Source organism: Eschrichtius robustus, chromosome 7 (genome assembly GCF_028021215.1).
Source record: "Eschrichtius robustus isolate mEscRob2 chromosome 7, mEscRob2.pri, whole genome shotgun sequence".
NCBI classification, from domain to species: Eukaryota; Metazoa; Chordata; class Mammalia; order Artiodactyla; family Eschrichtiidae; genus Eschrichtius; species Eschrichtius robustus.
The window spans coordinates 88,998,947-89,014,605 of record NC_090830.1 but is presented as its reverse complement, the minus strand read 5'-3'; the positions used below and the strand labels follow the sequence as shown (position 1 = coordinate 89,014,605).

The following is a 15,659-nucleotide window of genomic DNA, read 5'->3' as shown; positions in this document are numbered from 1 at the left end:
AAAATTTACTTTAAAGCTTTTTTGGTCATAGTTTAAGACAACTTGAGATTATATGATTATGCTTAAAAGAAAGTTCTAAAGAGCTAAAAGGTACCCTAATCTTTGTAAAACTTTCTTCCTCAAATTCCCTCTGCTTCTACTGCCCATCTTTAGGAAAAAACAAACAAACTTAACAATTTATTTAAAAAGCCAAATTCAGATTAATTTTCCCCCTTTTTGAATTGCCACTAAAGTACTGTGTGCGCGCACAAACACACGCACGCACAGTGGTGCGTTGCGGCACTTTGCTTTTTCAGAACTCATTTAGTTTTAGAATGTGCTGATTGAATTACTGGTGAGAGTGCAATTCTGTTATGACATCCTTGTGTGGGTAAGGCTGGATGAATTCTAATCGGCTTACTATATTTGTTCTCCTTTAGTACACAGTATACATAGTACTCTTTAAAACTCAGAAATAAGTTTGGTACTGCTAAAAAATTCATATGGCTTAAAAGCGGTTATTCCAATTTTTTTCCCTTTTGAGAGCCAGCTCAATAAAGGATAACAATACTGTAATTTCTTCTTAGCTTTTCATGAAGGAACTCTTCTTACCTCTGCTTTATAATTGTGATTTAACAAGCCAATCTGTTAACCACAGCCTTGGCATTATAATTGTAAAAACCAATTTTTAATCCATTGTTTTTGTAGATACTGGATTCCCTCTCATGGATAAATGCTCTAGGGTCTGTCACTGGCATATTTTTTCCTTAGCTGTAATACAGTGTTACATTTGAGGTTCTCCTTATTTGTCATGCCCCTGGAGAACTGAAAGAAAGGAATAGTATGTTTAAGATTACTAGGACTGAAATGTGCTACAATGATTGCAAATCTTTAGAATGTTAGAGTAGTCTTAAGAGCTTTCTGCTTATTTTGTTCTAAGTATTCTTCCCATTACATTTCAGAGGAAACAGAATCCACAAATATTTTAACACAGAAAAGTTAAGGAATCTGGTTAATATGGTGCATCTGCTTTTTAAACCAGAAAAAAATTAACAAGAATTAAAGATAAGCCTGGTGGTGTAATCAGAATGACCCAGTTAAAACTTAGCTAGGTTGCTAAATGATAGGAGTGATTTTCATTTTCCATGAAAAGTTGATTGCTATCTGGTATATTTGCAGATACTGTACACAGTCACTTTCACTGAGTGACATTATTATGTGACATAGTAGTGTTGTATGGTTTCCATATACAATTCACTTAGGTGCACGTGGAATTGTTATACTATTTGGAATGATGTGAAGAGCTCAGAGTTGGTCAGTGTTGTCATAACTTAACCTCTGCCACCCCCCTCCCCCCCCGCCCCGTGTGTGTGTATTAGCCACATCCAGATGTTATTTTTTATTTTAATTTTTAGATAGTAGGGTGTATCTTCATCTCCTCCTGCTGCCGATAGTAAACTCTATATTAACCTTGTAAAACTTTGAAATAATGAATAGTCGAGGAACAGTTCTCATTGGATTCACTTTCTTTTAGATTAATCATTAGCATTAAAATGGCAAAACCTTGTCAAAACTTTTAAAATAATAGTATTTACTAAGCTGCCTAGTTCAACAGAGTAAACAAAATGTTCATTGAATGTATCTTTTGAATATAACTTATGCAGTTATTCTGTATACTTTTAAGCTTCAAAGCCTTTTCAAAGTTTTTTTTTTTTTTTATTGTGGTAGAAAACACAACATGATGTCTACCCTCTTAGGAACATTTTAAGTGTACAGTATTGTTAACTGTAAGCACAGTATTGTACCACAGATCTCTAGAATTTTTTCATCTTGCATGACTGAAACTCTATACCCATTGAATAGTAACTTCTTACTTCAGTCTCCCTCCAGCCCCTGGCAACCACCATTTCTGTTTTTATGAGTTTGACTAGATATCTCATAAGTGGAATCATGCAGTTTTAAAGTCTTTCTGTGACTGGCTTATTTCATTTAGGGTAACATCCTGAAGGTTCATGTTGTAGCATATGATAGGATTTCCTTCTCTTTTATGGCTGAATAATATTCTGTTGTATGGATATGTAACATTTTCTTTATTCATCTGTTGATGGATGGTTAGGTTGTTTCTACCTCTTGGCTGTTGTGAAAAATACTGCATTGAACATGGGAGTGCAAATATTTTTTTGAGATCCTGCTCTTAATTCTTTTGAATAAATACCTGAAAGTGGGATTGCAGGATCATGTGGTAGTTCTACTTTTAATTCTTTGAGGAACCTTCGTACTGTTTTCCATAATGGCTTCATTATTTAAATTCACACCAACACTGCATGAGGGTTCCAATTTCTCTGCGTCCTTGCCAACACTTGTTATTTTCTGTTCTTTTGCTAGTGGCCATCCTAATGGGTGCGAGGTGGTATTTCATTGTGATTTTGATTTGCATTTCTCTTATGATTAGTGATGTTGATCATCTTTTTGTATACCTATTGGCCATTTCTTCTTTGGGGAAATTTCTGTTCAAGTCCTTTGCCCGTTTTTTAGTCAGGGTTTTTTGTTGTTGTTTTGTTTTTTGTTTTGTTTGTTTTTGCTATTGACTTGTAGGAGTTCCTTATATATTTTGCATAATAATCCCTTATCGGATATATGGTTTGCAAATATTTTCTTCCATTCCGTAGGTTGCATTTTTCACTCTTGATTGTTTTCTTTGCTGTGCAGAAGCTTTTTATGATGTAGTCCTACCTGTCTATGCTTGCTTTTGTTGCTTGTGCTTCTTGGCAAGAAGTCATTGCCAAGACCAGGGTTATGTATTTTTTTCTCCCATGTTTTCTTCTAGGAGTTTTTAGCTCAGGTCTTATGTTTAAGTCTTTAAGTCTTTAATACATTTTGAGTTGTTTTTTGTGTACGGTATAAGATAAGGGTCCAGTTTCATTCTTTTGCATGTGGATATCCAGTTTTCCAAGCACCATTTATTGACCATTTATTGAAGAGACTGTCTCCATTGGTGAAGATCATTTGACCATATATATGTGGATTTATTCCTAGGCGTTCTATTCTGTACTGTTGGTCTATATATTTGTCTTTATGTCAGTAGCCTACTCTTTTGATTACTGTAGTTCTGTAATGTTTTGAAATCAGCAAGTGTGGGGCCTTTGAGTTTTTTGTTCTTTCTCAAGATTGTTTTGGCTATTCAGGGTCCTTTGGCATTCCATATGAAGTTTAGGTTCATTCTGTCTATTTCTGTAAAAATTATTACTGGGACTTTGACAGGAACTGCATTGAATTTGCAGATCACTTTGGGTAGTATGACCATTTTAACAGTATCAAGTCATCTAATCCATGAACAAAGGATGTCTTTCCATTTCTTTGTGCCTTTATTTTCAACATTTTGTAGTTGTCACTGTACAGATCTTTTGCGTCCTTGGTTAAGTTTATTCCTAAGTATTTTATTCTTTTTGATGTTACTGTGAATGGAATTTTCTTCATTTCCTCTTTTGATTGTTTTTTGTTGGTGTATAGAAATGCAAATGAGTTTTGTATCATACAGCTTTATTGAATACATTTATTCTCACAGGGTTTTTTTTTGATGGAATCTTTATGGTTTTCTATATACAAGATTATATCTGTGAATAGAGAAAATTTTACTTCTTTCTTTCTGATTTGGATGCCTTTTATTTCTTTTTCTTGCCTAATTACTTTTGCTAGTATGTAGAATCAGTGAGCATCGGCATCCCTGCCTTGTTCCTGATCTTAGAGGAAAAGCCTTCAGTTTTTCACTGTTGAGTATGATGTTAGCAGCAGGCTTTTAAAATATGACCTCTATGTTGTGGTACTTTCCTTTTGTTCCTGTTGTTGAGTGATTTTTCATGAAAGAGAGTTGAATTTTGTTAAATACTTTTTCTGCACCAGTTGAGATGATTATGTGATTTTTGTCCTTCATTCTGTTAAGGCAGTGTATCACATTGGTTGGTTTTCATATGTTGAACCATCCTTACATCCCAGGGATACATCCTACATGGTTATGGTGTATGATCCTTTTAATGTGCTATTGAATTTAGTTTTCTAGTGTTTTGTTGAGGATTTTTGCCTCTGTATTTATCAGGCATATCATTCAATTACTTTTGAGATGAATTAGAACAGTATATCCCAGTCTACTTTTTATAATAATAATATTTGTTAACAGAGTGTGTTCATGTCAGTTATCCCTTTTATTGCAGTCCCTCTGTTATGTGGGTAGACCATATACTCCAATTCTTTTTATGAAGATGCTGAACTCAGAATTGCACATCATCACATAACAATTATTATAACTTGAATTATCAGCAGTAAAACTTGTATAGCACATATTGTTTCAGGCACTCTAATATGTGTTTTTACATATATTCATTTAATCCTCACAACAACCCTTTACAGTCGGTACTGTTATTAACCCCATTTTACAGATGAGAAAAATGTTTAGTAACAAGCAGTAGTAGAGCTTACTATTTATCTGGATCATCTGGTTCCTGTGTCTCCTTTATAACTGTTAGGTGTATATTGCCACTCACAATTAACTGGAAGGGGGTCTGTTTAATTTATATATATTTTTTGGTATTAATGTTTTTAAAATTTTTATTGGAGTATAGTTGATTTACAGTGTTAGTTTCAGGTGTACAGCAAAGTGAATCAGTTATACATATACATATATCCACTCTTTTTTAGATTCTCTTCCCATATAGGCCATTACAGAGTATTGAGTAGAGTTCCCTGTGCTATCTAGTAGGTCCTTATTAGTTATCTGTTTTATATATAGTAGTGTGTATATGTCAATCCCAATCTCCAGGGTCTGTTTAATTTAGAACATTGACCTGACTGTGCTATTTTGTTACCTGTGGAACCAGATAACCTTTTTGTTATCCAAAAGATTGTTTGTTACCTGAAATCAGTGCTTTTTAAAAATAAGTAAAGTGCTTAAGCCTTGAGGCACCTATTCCTTTCAAAAGTCTGTTATCTTCCTGAGCTTATGGCTGTGCTTTGGGGATTAGAGGTTGCTTAAATGAGGGATCTAACAGTTAGCAGGCATGTAGATTATATAGATAATGTTTGAGAGAAAAATAGTAAGGAATAGAGCTAGGTTTAAAAATTTATGTTCAGTCTGCTCTGTATGGTTGTGCCTTAGGGGGCCTGATCAAGTCATTGCATGAGTACATAAATTGCTTTAGATTACTAATGCTGCATTACTTTATGCTAACCTGATATATAAGAATAATACGTTCATATACACAATACAAATGAGACTTTCTGCTTTATGTAAGTTTCACAGTAGATTCCTTTTACTGTTAAGATTTTCTGACAAATTTAATATGTGAGTCAGTTTAAACTTTTATCTTTTGAAAAACCAGTTCTTGTGGAGCTTACACTGTTGTCTTTGTCACAGCATGGTTATTTTGAAGATAATATTTGTATAAAAAGATAACTTTGTATGATGCTTAATTCCAATTATGTTACTTCACTGCAGCTAATAAGGGAAGATGGTTAATTTTTTAATGCAGATTTTTGGCCAGTCTTGAAGTATGTTTCTTTTGTACTCTTTATTTTTTTATGTAGTACTGAAAGTATGAAGATCATTAATTAATTACACTCTTAAAAACACAAAATTTCTAATGAGATTATTTATTTGAAGTTTAAAGGACATAATTTAACATCACTTTTGTAAAGGATGGAGAAAATGTCAGTCTGTTTAATCAGTCCTCTTTTGAAAGTGAGGATTTGTTCCTTTTATACAGATTAAATCCTATGGATTTGATCATGCAGGCTCACAGTTATTTATCCTCAATTCTGAAATTCAAAGTGTTAAAGTTTTTTTTCATTAAGTTTATCGTATATTGATTTGGCAGCAAACTAATCTGAACTGGGGTGGGGCAATTTACATCTTTATCCCACCCGGTGTGAATTTTTATACATTTTGCATGTATTTTAGTATATAGTACTGCTTTAGATTCCAGTGTGTTATGTAATACGTGTTATACATACCATATTTACCTTTATAAAACCTGAAAACTTGAATAACGGCACTCATCTGGCCTCACCAGTTTCACTTAAATGAATAAGGACTTTTATCCCTTGTCATAACCTGCCTGATTTTCATTGTTGGAAGAATGTGGGGCATGAATCAGCAGTATGAGGAATAAAGAACAGGTTGAATTTAACTATATTGATTAGTTAATATAATTATAAGTTAATATAAGCCTGGCAAGAGGTTTAATTTCTTTTCTTGGTTGGTAATAATCGTCCAGAACACTGATTGTCAATTTTGTGTCGGAATAGCACTGTGACTCCATGTCTGCCATCGGCATGGGAGCATGGTGGGAGTATAAGCCGGATATTGTCTATCCTGCTCTGTCTAGGATATATGTTTATGTATTTAAATTACTCTTTATGATTTTTAGTTTTAGTTTTAAAATGAGGTAATTTTATAAGTATGCAAAGTAAGATGGAAACAGTTGATCTTTTCCTCATTTCTCTAGTCTCCTACAAAAGCTGTATATAATGCCAGGCATTGGAACCATCCAGATTCAGAAGAACTACCTGGGCCACCAGTAGTAAAACCTCAGAGTGTCACAGTAAGTGAACTGTACTTTTTTTTTTTTTTTTAACATCTTTATTGGAGTATAATTGCTTTACAATGGTGTGTTAGTTTCTGCTTTATAACAAAGTGCATCAGTTATACATATACATATACTCCCATATCTCTTCCCTCTTGCATCTCCCTCCCTCCCACCCTCCCTATCCCACCCCTCTAGGTGATCACAAAGCACCGAGCTGATCTCCCTGTGCTATGCGGCTGCTTCCCACTAGCTATTTTACGTTTGGTAGTGTATATATGTCCATGCCACTCTCTCACTTTGTCACAGCTTACCCTTGTACTTTTTAATTTCATGTTTGTGTAATGAATTTTAAATTAAGCAGTTGCTATCTTCATTCATAATTTGAAAGTCTCTGGCTTTTCTGTTTAACAGTTTATTTTCAACTTCCTTACTAAAATTTAGTGGCTTTAGTTTAATTCATTGGAAAAGTAAGGATTGTGGACAGGATAACAGAAATTCTGGTGTTGCTCGGTTATAAATGAAAGCCTTAAAAAATATTGGACTACTTTTTTCACTCCTGACATTTTATGGAATTATAGTATTTAGTGTTTAAGGGCAAATTATTTGAAGTTTGTATTAACTGTTAAGAGCTATATTATAAATTACATATTTCAAGTTTGTATTAATGATTAAGAGCTATATTATAAATTATATCCTATATTGATCTTAAAGTGTCTTTGAGTGATTAATTTGTTTTTCAGAGTAGAACTTTTTCCTGCATTCCAGTAATACCGTTCAATTCAAAACACATTTGAAAAAGATTCTTATCAAATTATTTTTTTCAGAATAACTGGTAGGACCATGCATTAATACTTACAGATTAATGGTGACACCTCAGTCATCTGGAGCTATCAAGGAATGGGTTCTTTATAGACAACAACAAAAAATAGGGATAGAGATCATTCTAAAATGTAATGTACAGTTCCCTGTCTTCTTGATATATTAAACTTCTTTCACTAGTATTAAACCATTATTGTGTGTATTAGTAATTAAATACCATGCTCTTAATTATGGCTTTTCCCCCCTACCCTGAACTATGGACTCCTGTACTTTAAAAATTCTTTTGTCTATCTGTTGTAGTTTTCCTGTCTATCCTGAGCTGCTTATCAATACTATTTATGTATGTAATGGTGGTTCTTTGTTCCTTGTAATGGTCCTGGAGATGGATAACAAATTGTATGAAATGTAAGGTTAAAAAGACCAGAGTAAGTTCCTGAGTGGTTCTTTTGTGAATAAAACACATATGAGTCTTACCTTGTAGTGCATGGAATTTTAAAGTATCCCTTGTGACCTTTCAGAGGCCTCCCCCTACCTTTGAGGGGGAGAATAGGGGTTTTATTACCCTTAAGCTAAATTTGCCAAGTAGATGAGATGTTACTATTTTTATATATTTATGTAGAACAACTAATTTAATACCTTTATTAATAGGTGAGGCTGTCTTCAAAGGAGCAAAATCAAAAAGATGATGGAGTTTTTAAGGCTCCTGCACCACCACCCAAAGTGATAAAAACTGTGACAATACCTACTCAGCCCTACCAAGATATAGTTACTGCACTGAAATGCAGAAAAGAAGACAAAGAAGTAAGCAGCCATATACAGTTTTACTGCACATGGATAGAATTTCGTATGTAATTTAGCCTTTTAATGTCTTGAACACATATCAGTACACTGATACTCAGTTTTGAACCACAAACTTATCTTGTCCTACTACTACCCATGTTTTTAAAACATTTTTTTTGGTTGCCATCTAATAAACTATTTTATACACTTTTAAATAAAGCATAGCAAGTGCTTTAAATATTTAAATATGCTACTTCATAGTTACAAAAGAGGTGGACATATTTTTTTCTTGGCAGTTGTATACTGTTGTTCAGCACGTGAAGCACTTCAATGATGTGGTGGAATTTGGTGAAAATCAAGAGTTCACTGATGACATTGAGTACTTGTTAAGTGGCTTAAAGAGCACTCAGCCTCTAAACACACGTTGCCTTAGGTAAGATCTTATTTTTATATTTGAAAACTGTGTGTGTGCTTTCTCATTAAAATTTTCTAGCTCATTAGAGCCAAACATTTGTGATTTTTGTTATCGTAGGTGTAGGTTATAGCCAGTGATGTTAAAATGTGATTGATTTCTTTTAAGGGACTTGATTCTACATGCACAAAGGAAAGTTGGATGATACAGCATTTTAGCACAGCATAGGCTTCAGTTTCCAGATGCTTAAAAGAGTGTTATGCCAAAGAATATTTTAAGTACTTTTAGCCCCAGATTTTACATATGCAAGTGATAGATTTAATTTAAGCATGTTTTGATTTGGATCATCTTTTACATACTGTAATGGATTGAATATCTTGGTTTGATTGAGTTATCCAGTCATTTGGAATATGTCCAGTTAGATATTTATAATCTTTATGGATCAGAAGCATTATGAAAGGTAGCTGAGGTTTTTTGCTTTTCATTTAATGGTAGTAGTAATGTAAGGAAAACACTGAAGATGATCATGGGTTATTCATATTTCTTATATAGCATACCTAATCACATCAGTAAGTTTTTAATAACTTGTTTTGCCCGTGTTTTTAATATTGTGATCTGCATGGGCAATGCTTTGACACACATACACCCCCACCCCTGAGCGCCCTTTTGCTTATTTTGGTATTACGCAAATAAAAAAACTTCAGCCCCCTTAACCTAGTCTATTTTCTTCTAGTGTTATTAGCTTGGCTACTAAATGTGCCATGCCCAGTTTTCGAATGCACCTGAGAGCACATGGAATGGTAGCAATGGTCTTTAAAACCTTGGATGATTCCCAGCATCATCAGGTATTTAAGTTTCTGGGATTGAGAAGCATTATTTTAGAATTCTAGTTTATTTGGCTACTGAGAAATACCCCCGGGAATTCCCTGGTGGTCCAGTGGTTAGGATGCTGAGCTTCCAATGCCAGGGGGCCTGGGTTCGATCCCTGGTCAGGGAACAGATCCTACAAGCTGCATGGCATGACCAAAATAGGAAAAAAAAAAAAAAAAAAAACCTTCATTGGATATTCATCTGTAAATATTTCTCATTATGGGTTGAGTTAGTTTTATGTGCTAAATATTTAGAGCTTAATGCCAGAATTTTTGCTTAATAAATCATTTAAGATTATCTTCTCATGACATTTTTCCTCCTTAACTTGTCAGTATATCCTATTAACCGTTGTATAACCTAACATACCATACCATACTGGATACTGTAGCTAACATACCATGCCATACTGGATATTTAATTCTGTAAGTACTGATTTCCTCGAATCAGAAAGTACTGGAAAAAAAAATCTTTTACTAGTTTTTGATATTAATAGCATGAAAAAAAAGTTTTGATATTAATTTTTTTTAGCAATTTGTCTGGATGTTGAATCCCACTGTGAAAAGGAATCATATCCTCATTTTCATTATGACTTTGACACTTAAAAATAAAGCATATTTACATATAAAAGTCAGGTTTAACATTTTCAAAGTTAGAAAAAAATCATTATTAATCATCAATAGTGATATTTTGAGATGGCTTTATTATATTTTTGTTCAGGGAAATTGTGTTCCAAGTGCAGATTAGGTGACATAATCTAATATTGAGTCTTCTGAAACTGAAAGCAGTATACTTAACCCCGAGTGAGGAGAATTCCATTACCAAGTTGTAGCAGGTATAAAACAATGAGGGAGAAGAGAACAAGAATTAATTTGCTTTCTTATGCAGTTACGAGAGGACCAAGGCATTAATGTGTGTTCTTAGGGGCGGTGGATCTCCTAAGGCCTGTACTGTGACATCCCTATTTCCAAAAATATTTGCTCTGTAAGCATTTAATTAGTCACCTAGTCTGAATTTTGGGGATTCAAAGTTTAAATCTTTAGATAGTTAATTGTGTTTCTGTGCATTGAAATAAGTGTAAGATCAACTATACTTCAATAAAAATAAATACATATGTAGGGGGGAAAAAAAGTAATATCCCAAATGTTGGAATATTCGAACATAGACCTCTTTGTTATATTAATGCTTACCTATATCACCTTCAGTACTTGTAGATTTTATTACAAGCAGAGTGTGCTAACTACCAGATCTGAATGATTTTGAGAGCACATTATATTAATGGTTTTTTAAAAATTACTTGGTTCGACCAGACCTGATAGGTTTATTTTAAAGAAATGAGTCTAAATATGTTTATTTGAGCATCGTAGTTTTATGTATTGACACAAACCCAGCTGTGTTTATTTTTACAGGAAAAAAATAGCTAAGTTTCTGATACAGATTTTAAAACACATTTACATTATTGATTTTATTTATTTTTATTTTTTGGCTGCGTTGGGTCGTCGTTGCTGCGCTTGGGCTTTCTCTAGTTGCGGCGAGCGGGGGCTACTCTTCCTTGCGGTGCGCGGGCTTCTTATTTGTGGTGGCTTCTCTTGTTGTGGAGCATGGGCTCTAGGCGCGCGGGCTTCAGTAGTTATGCACAGACTCAGTAGTTGTGGCACACGGGCTTAGTTGCTCCACGGCATGTGGGATCTTCCCAGACCAGGGCTCGAACCCGTGTGCCCTACACTGGCAGGCGGATTCTTAACCACCGCTCCACTAGTGAAGTCCCTACATTATTGATTTTAAACGGAAATTTGACTTTACTATATCATAAAGGACAAAGAGTGAAGTGTATTGTAAAATAGGATTATATAGCTGAAAAAATGTTTTGTGAACTCTTCATTTAGCACAGAATGGCTAAAAACATATGTAATTCCACTTAAACGCTTCTAGCTCTGGGGCGTTCATATAGGGAAGGTCTGTAGAAAGGAAAATCTTAAGCAGTGGTGCTTTATTTATGTATTTATTTAATTCACATTTCCCTAGAATATTTTGAGGAAGGTTTTCACTGAATAAAACATATTCAAGGTTTCCAACATGTGAACAAATGTCAAAATAGTCTTGTTTCCTGAAATTGTCACTAATTGCTTACATTAACTTTTTTTTTTTTTTTTGGGGGGGGTCCGTTGAAGAATCTGTCCCTTTGTACAGCTGCCCTCATGTACATACTGAGTAGAGATCGTTTGAACATGGATCTTGATAGAGCTAGCCTAGATCTAATGATTCGACTTCTAGAACTGGAACAAGATGCTTCTTCAGCTAAGCTGCTGAATGAAAAAGACATGAACAAAATAAAAGAAAAAATTCGAAGGCTCTGTGAAACTGTACACAACAAGCACCTTGATCTAGAAAATATAACGGTGGGTTCCTTCCTTCTATTGTAAAATGAAAATTACTTTCAGAAAGTGTTTAATTTGTCACAGCAGCTGTGTGACTTTGGACAAATCATTTAACCTCTTGGTTTACAATTTGGCAAATTCTTCGAAGGTTTAGCTCTGAGCATAATTCTGTTCCCTGCCTGAAATTTCTAAACTTGGCCCATTGGTATTTAGATTTTTTTTCCCAATAAATTTTTTATTGTGTTTTGCCTAATCCTTTCCTTTTGAAAAAAAATTTTTTTCAGTGTAGAGACTACATTTAGGCTATTAGGAACTTGAATTTTTAACCCTCTGTGGGTTTCAGGAATAAAGATTTAAAGGATCTTCAGAAAGAGCCAGTTTCAATGAGCATTCATTTATTCCATAGTATCTCACGATGTCTGATTAACTGCTGCAAGGGACCAAGACTCGGAAGATTCCTAGGCACCTGCCCTTCCGTCGAGCAATGTCCCTAATACTCAGGGTCATGGCCATGGCTACCCTTAGGCTCAATACAACTCCCTAAGTTTAAGATGACTATGTTGCCTTCCGTTGATTTTAGTTCTACTTTCCTCTGGCTTTCTTTAACTTGTAGAATCCCCAAAGACTAGTAGGCCAGTAGAAGATGAATTGGCCTTGTCATTTTGAAAAAATAAGATTATTTATATATACCTGACTTTCAGATATTTCCAACATCTGAACTATATAAACATTGATTTTTCTGCTGCCCACTAAACTGACAACTGAAGACATTTGCCTCAGAAAATTACAGAATGCTTTGTGCTACCCACATATGAACTTAGGGCTATTGCTCTGTTTAGTTAAGGTAGAGTAGGGAATAGATTCAGGTAGAGTGGAGGGTTGAGGGGTAAAGCAAGTTAACATTAAAAGGCAGGATACAAAATTGACACGTATTCAGTACTTTCACTTATTAAAATTAGAAAATAGCTGTTATGCTCAAAGTGTGGCTAAACAATCCTTCTACCTCACCAAACTATTTGTATACTGCTTTTAAAGTATATTCATAATTTTTATTTACTTTTAACAATTTTACAACATACACTAATTTTTAATGCTATAAAAGAATAAATTTGAGCCTATAATTTTATTTGCTGCATAATGGAATAAATACAGCTCTTTAAAGTTATTATTATTATTTCATCTCCCGTACTGTTGAACACTTACATTCTTTACAGGCATTCGCTCTTAAATAACATGATGGGAAACTTGTTCATTGAATTTTCTCCATTGTTTGTGGAATTTATTAGGATGGTAAATACCAGCTAATAACTTTGTTATATTGTGTTAAGTAGTTAACTCACATGATTAAAACCAGAACACACAGTTGCTAATACTAGGATGCCTGCCTCCCCCCACCCCAACTTCAGCTATTTTTGGATATTGTGTTTGTTTTAAATTTTAACAATAGCCATTGTTTCGTACAGTGACTATCTCCTACACATTAATTTTGTTTTATTAATTGCTCAACCTCTTCCTTGAAATACATTGCTTCTCCTGATGTGCCATGGAAAGATACTTTAAAACATTAACACTATAATATTAAAATATAATTCAGATAACTGAGAGCTCGCAATTGCTGAATAGCATTCTGATTAGTGATTTGGTTGTGATTTAACTCTTTAAGGACTATTCCAGTTTCAAATAAAATGTTTGAATTGTAGGCTGTTTTAATATACTAGCTTATTATATACTGAGTATAGCCTAAAATATCCAAACAGTCCTTTTTATGCCTATAGAAACAAACAGTCAAGTCCCTTTTTTGCATAAAATCTTATGAGTCTTTGCTATATTAACATCAAATCTTCCTAAGCAAAGAAAGCCTCATTAGTCTTCAGTTTCACTTCTGTGACTCAGGTGCTAACCTACCTGTACCGATCTCATTACATTACTCTTTCAGGGACTTAGAATGAGAATTGAGCAAAATTTAATCTGTTTTTGTAGTGTTGAATTCTAGTTATATATTTGTCACCTTGGATATCAACCTTGTTCTTTTTAAAGTATAGAGTAAAATCTATAAGGTACAGAATAAAATCTCTTCTAAATCAGTAATAGGAAGATCTTCGCTGATAAGGTCTGTTTTTTGCATTTCTGAATATCTAATTTATATTCAGTTCCAAATAGGCCAGGAAGACTTAATGTAAACTTGCATCTTTCAAAGGAAAAAGCTTTGGGAAGATACCCAGGTCTTTTCAGCCTTGTTAATTAAAGCATTTCTTTTGTTACATTAAAGTTCCTTTATTGCAACAGGAACCAAGTTGCCCATTGTTGGGGGGTGGTTTTATGTTTTTTAAAAGAAATACAATAAAAAGTAAGATTAATAATTAAAGGCAAATAAAGAGAAGGAAAAACCTAAACTGGTTTATAAATATGGCTCTGACTGTCCTATGCTTCCTCTAGTGGTGGTCCTGAATCATTATTTATATATAATTTTGTCATGGTGGCCACATTATGTATATCTAAGCTGCTAACCCTTAGTATAAAGTTTAGAACTGGTGAATCTGAAACCCTAAAAGTAACAAAGGATTTTTGTTCAGAATAGATAAGAAAATGTATAGAACAACAGGAAAAAGACAAGCAACTTTGCAAGAAAATAAGGAAAGAATATTTGACAGGGGACTTAACAGTAGAAGAAATACAGTTAACTGATAAATATGTGAAAACAAGCTCATTTGCTATAATTAGAAAAATACAAAGCAAAGCAATAAGATTTCAGTTTTTACCAACAGACAAAAATTCAGACACACCCACACCTTGTTCCTAGAGTATTACTTTTTACAGCCTTTGTGGTAAATTAATCCAATATATTGATCTGCAGTTAAAATACATGTACCCTTCGATTTGCCCTTGAGTCTTTATATGATGATACCAGTATATATTTTATTGAACTGGCAAGTGATAGACTACTTTAAATAATGGATTTTCTCTGAAAACAACCCAATGGTTAAAAACATTTCTTCAGCTTAAGAATTTAAATTAGTTTAACTTTACTTAAAAAAGCATTTACTGTATTACTGCGGGCTGGTAGCATGCAATATGCTTTAAAAAAAAGCAGTCTCTAGAAGTGTTGCCTCAGAGTTATTGCTAAGAGTCAGTATTCATTAATGGTGCTTTTGATTTTCAGACTGGGCATTTAGCTATGGAGACATTACTGTCCCTTACTTCTAAACGAGCCGGAGACTGGTTTAAAGAAGAACTACGGCTTTTGGGTGGTCTGGATCATATTGTAGATAAAGGTATGATATACACACGTATAACATTTTTATATATTATTTAAAGCCTGCGGAAAATATTCTATTTACATACTTCAAAGAATAATTGCATCAGTTTGAAAAGATCTGTTCCTTTTAATAGCATCTTGAAAATCTCTTAACTTTTAAAGGAAAAGCCATTAACAGTTTGATATTGGGGAATTATGGAAATAAAATAATTATAATAAATTAGATTCTCATAAATTTCAGCATCTTACAGCATAAAACTTAGAATAAACAGTGTTCGGAGAGGTTCCAGCATATTCATAGCACGTGTACAGATGGCTTTTAATATTAGTAAAGGGGGTAAGTATTGAAGTGGTGAGACATGCTAATTTATGTCCATTTCTTTTCTCCTAGTGAAAGAATGTGTGGATCATTTAAGTAAAGATGAGGATGAAGAGAAACTAGTAGCCTCATTATGGGGAGCAGAGAGATGTTTACGAGTCTTAGAAAGCGTAAGTATGGACAATTATTTGGAGAAAATTATTTAATCTTAAATGTGACTCTGTATGTGAGACTGTCATAGTTTATATTACATATCCCTAGAGTTTCACTT

At 33.8% G+C, this 15,659-nt stretch overlaps 1 protein-coding gene and 1 non-coding gene across 3 annotated transcripts in view; both read left to right on the top strand.

Moving 5' to 3' along the window:
- The window catches only part of WAPL (WAPL cohesin release factor), a 75,935-nt gene that overhangs the window by 46,507 nt on the left and 13,769 nt on the right, over positions 1-15,659 (top strand). For both annotated transcript variants that reach the window (XM_068548010.1, XM_068548009.1), the window contains exons 5-11: positions 6,477-6,572; positions 8,025-8,177; positions 8,453-8,589; positions 9,302-9,413; positions 11,607-11,834; positions 14,974-15,085; positions 15,461-15,558. In XM_068548010.1, coding sequence (XP_068404111.1) covers positions 6,477-6,572; positions 8,025-8,177; positions 8,453-8,589; positions 9,302-9,413; positions 11,607-11,834; positions 14,974-15,085; positions 15,461-15,558 — 936 coding nt within the window. The remainder of the gene's footprint in view (positions 1-6,476; positions 6,573-8,024; positions 8,178-8,452; positions 8,590-9,301; positions 9,414-11,606; positions 11,835-14,973; positions 15,086-15,460; positions 15,559-15,659) is intronic.
- TRNAW-CCA (transfer RNA tryptophan (anticodon CCA)) lies at positions 9,492-9,565 on the top strand. The gene has a single exon. It is a non-coding gene; the product is annotated as a tRNA-Trp (tRNA).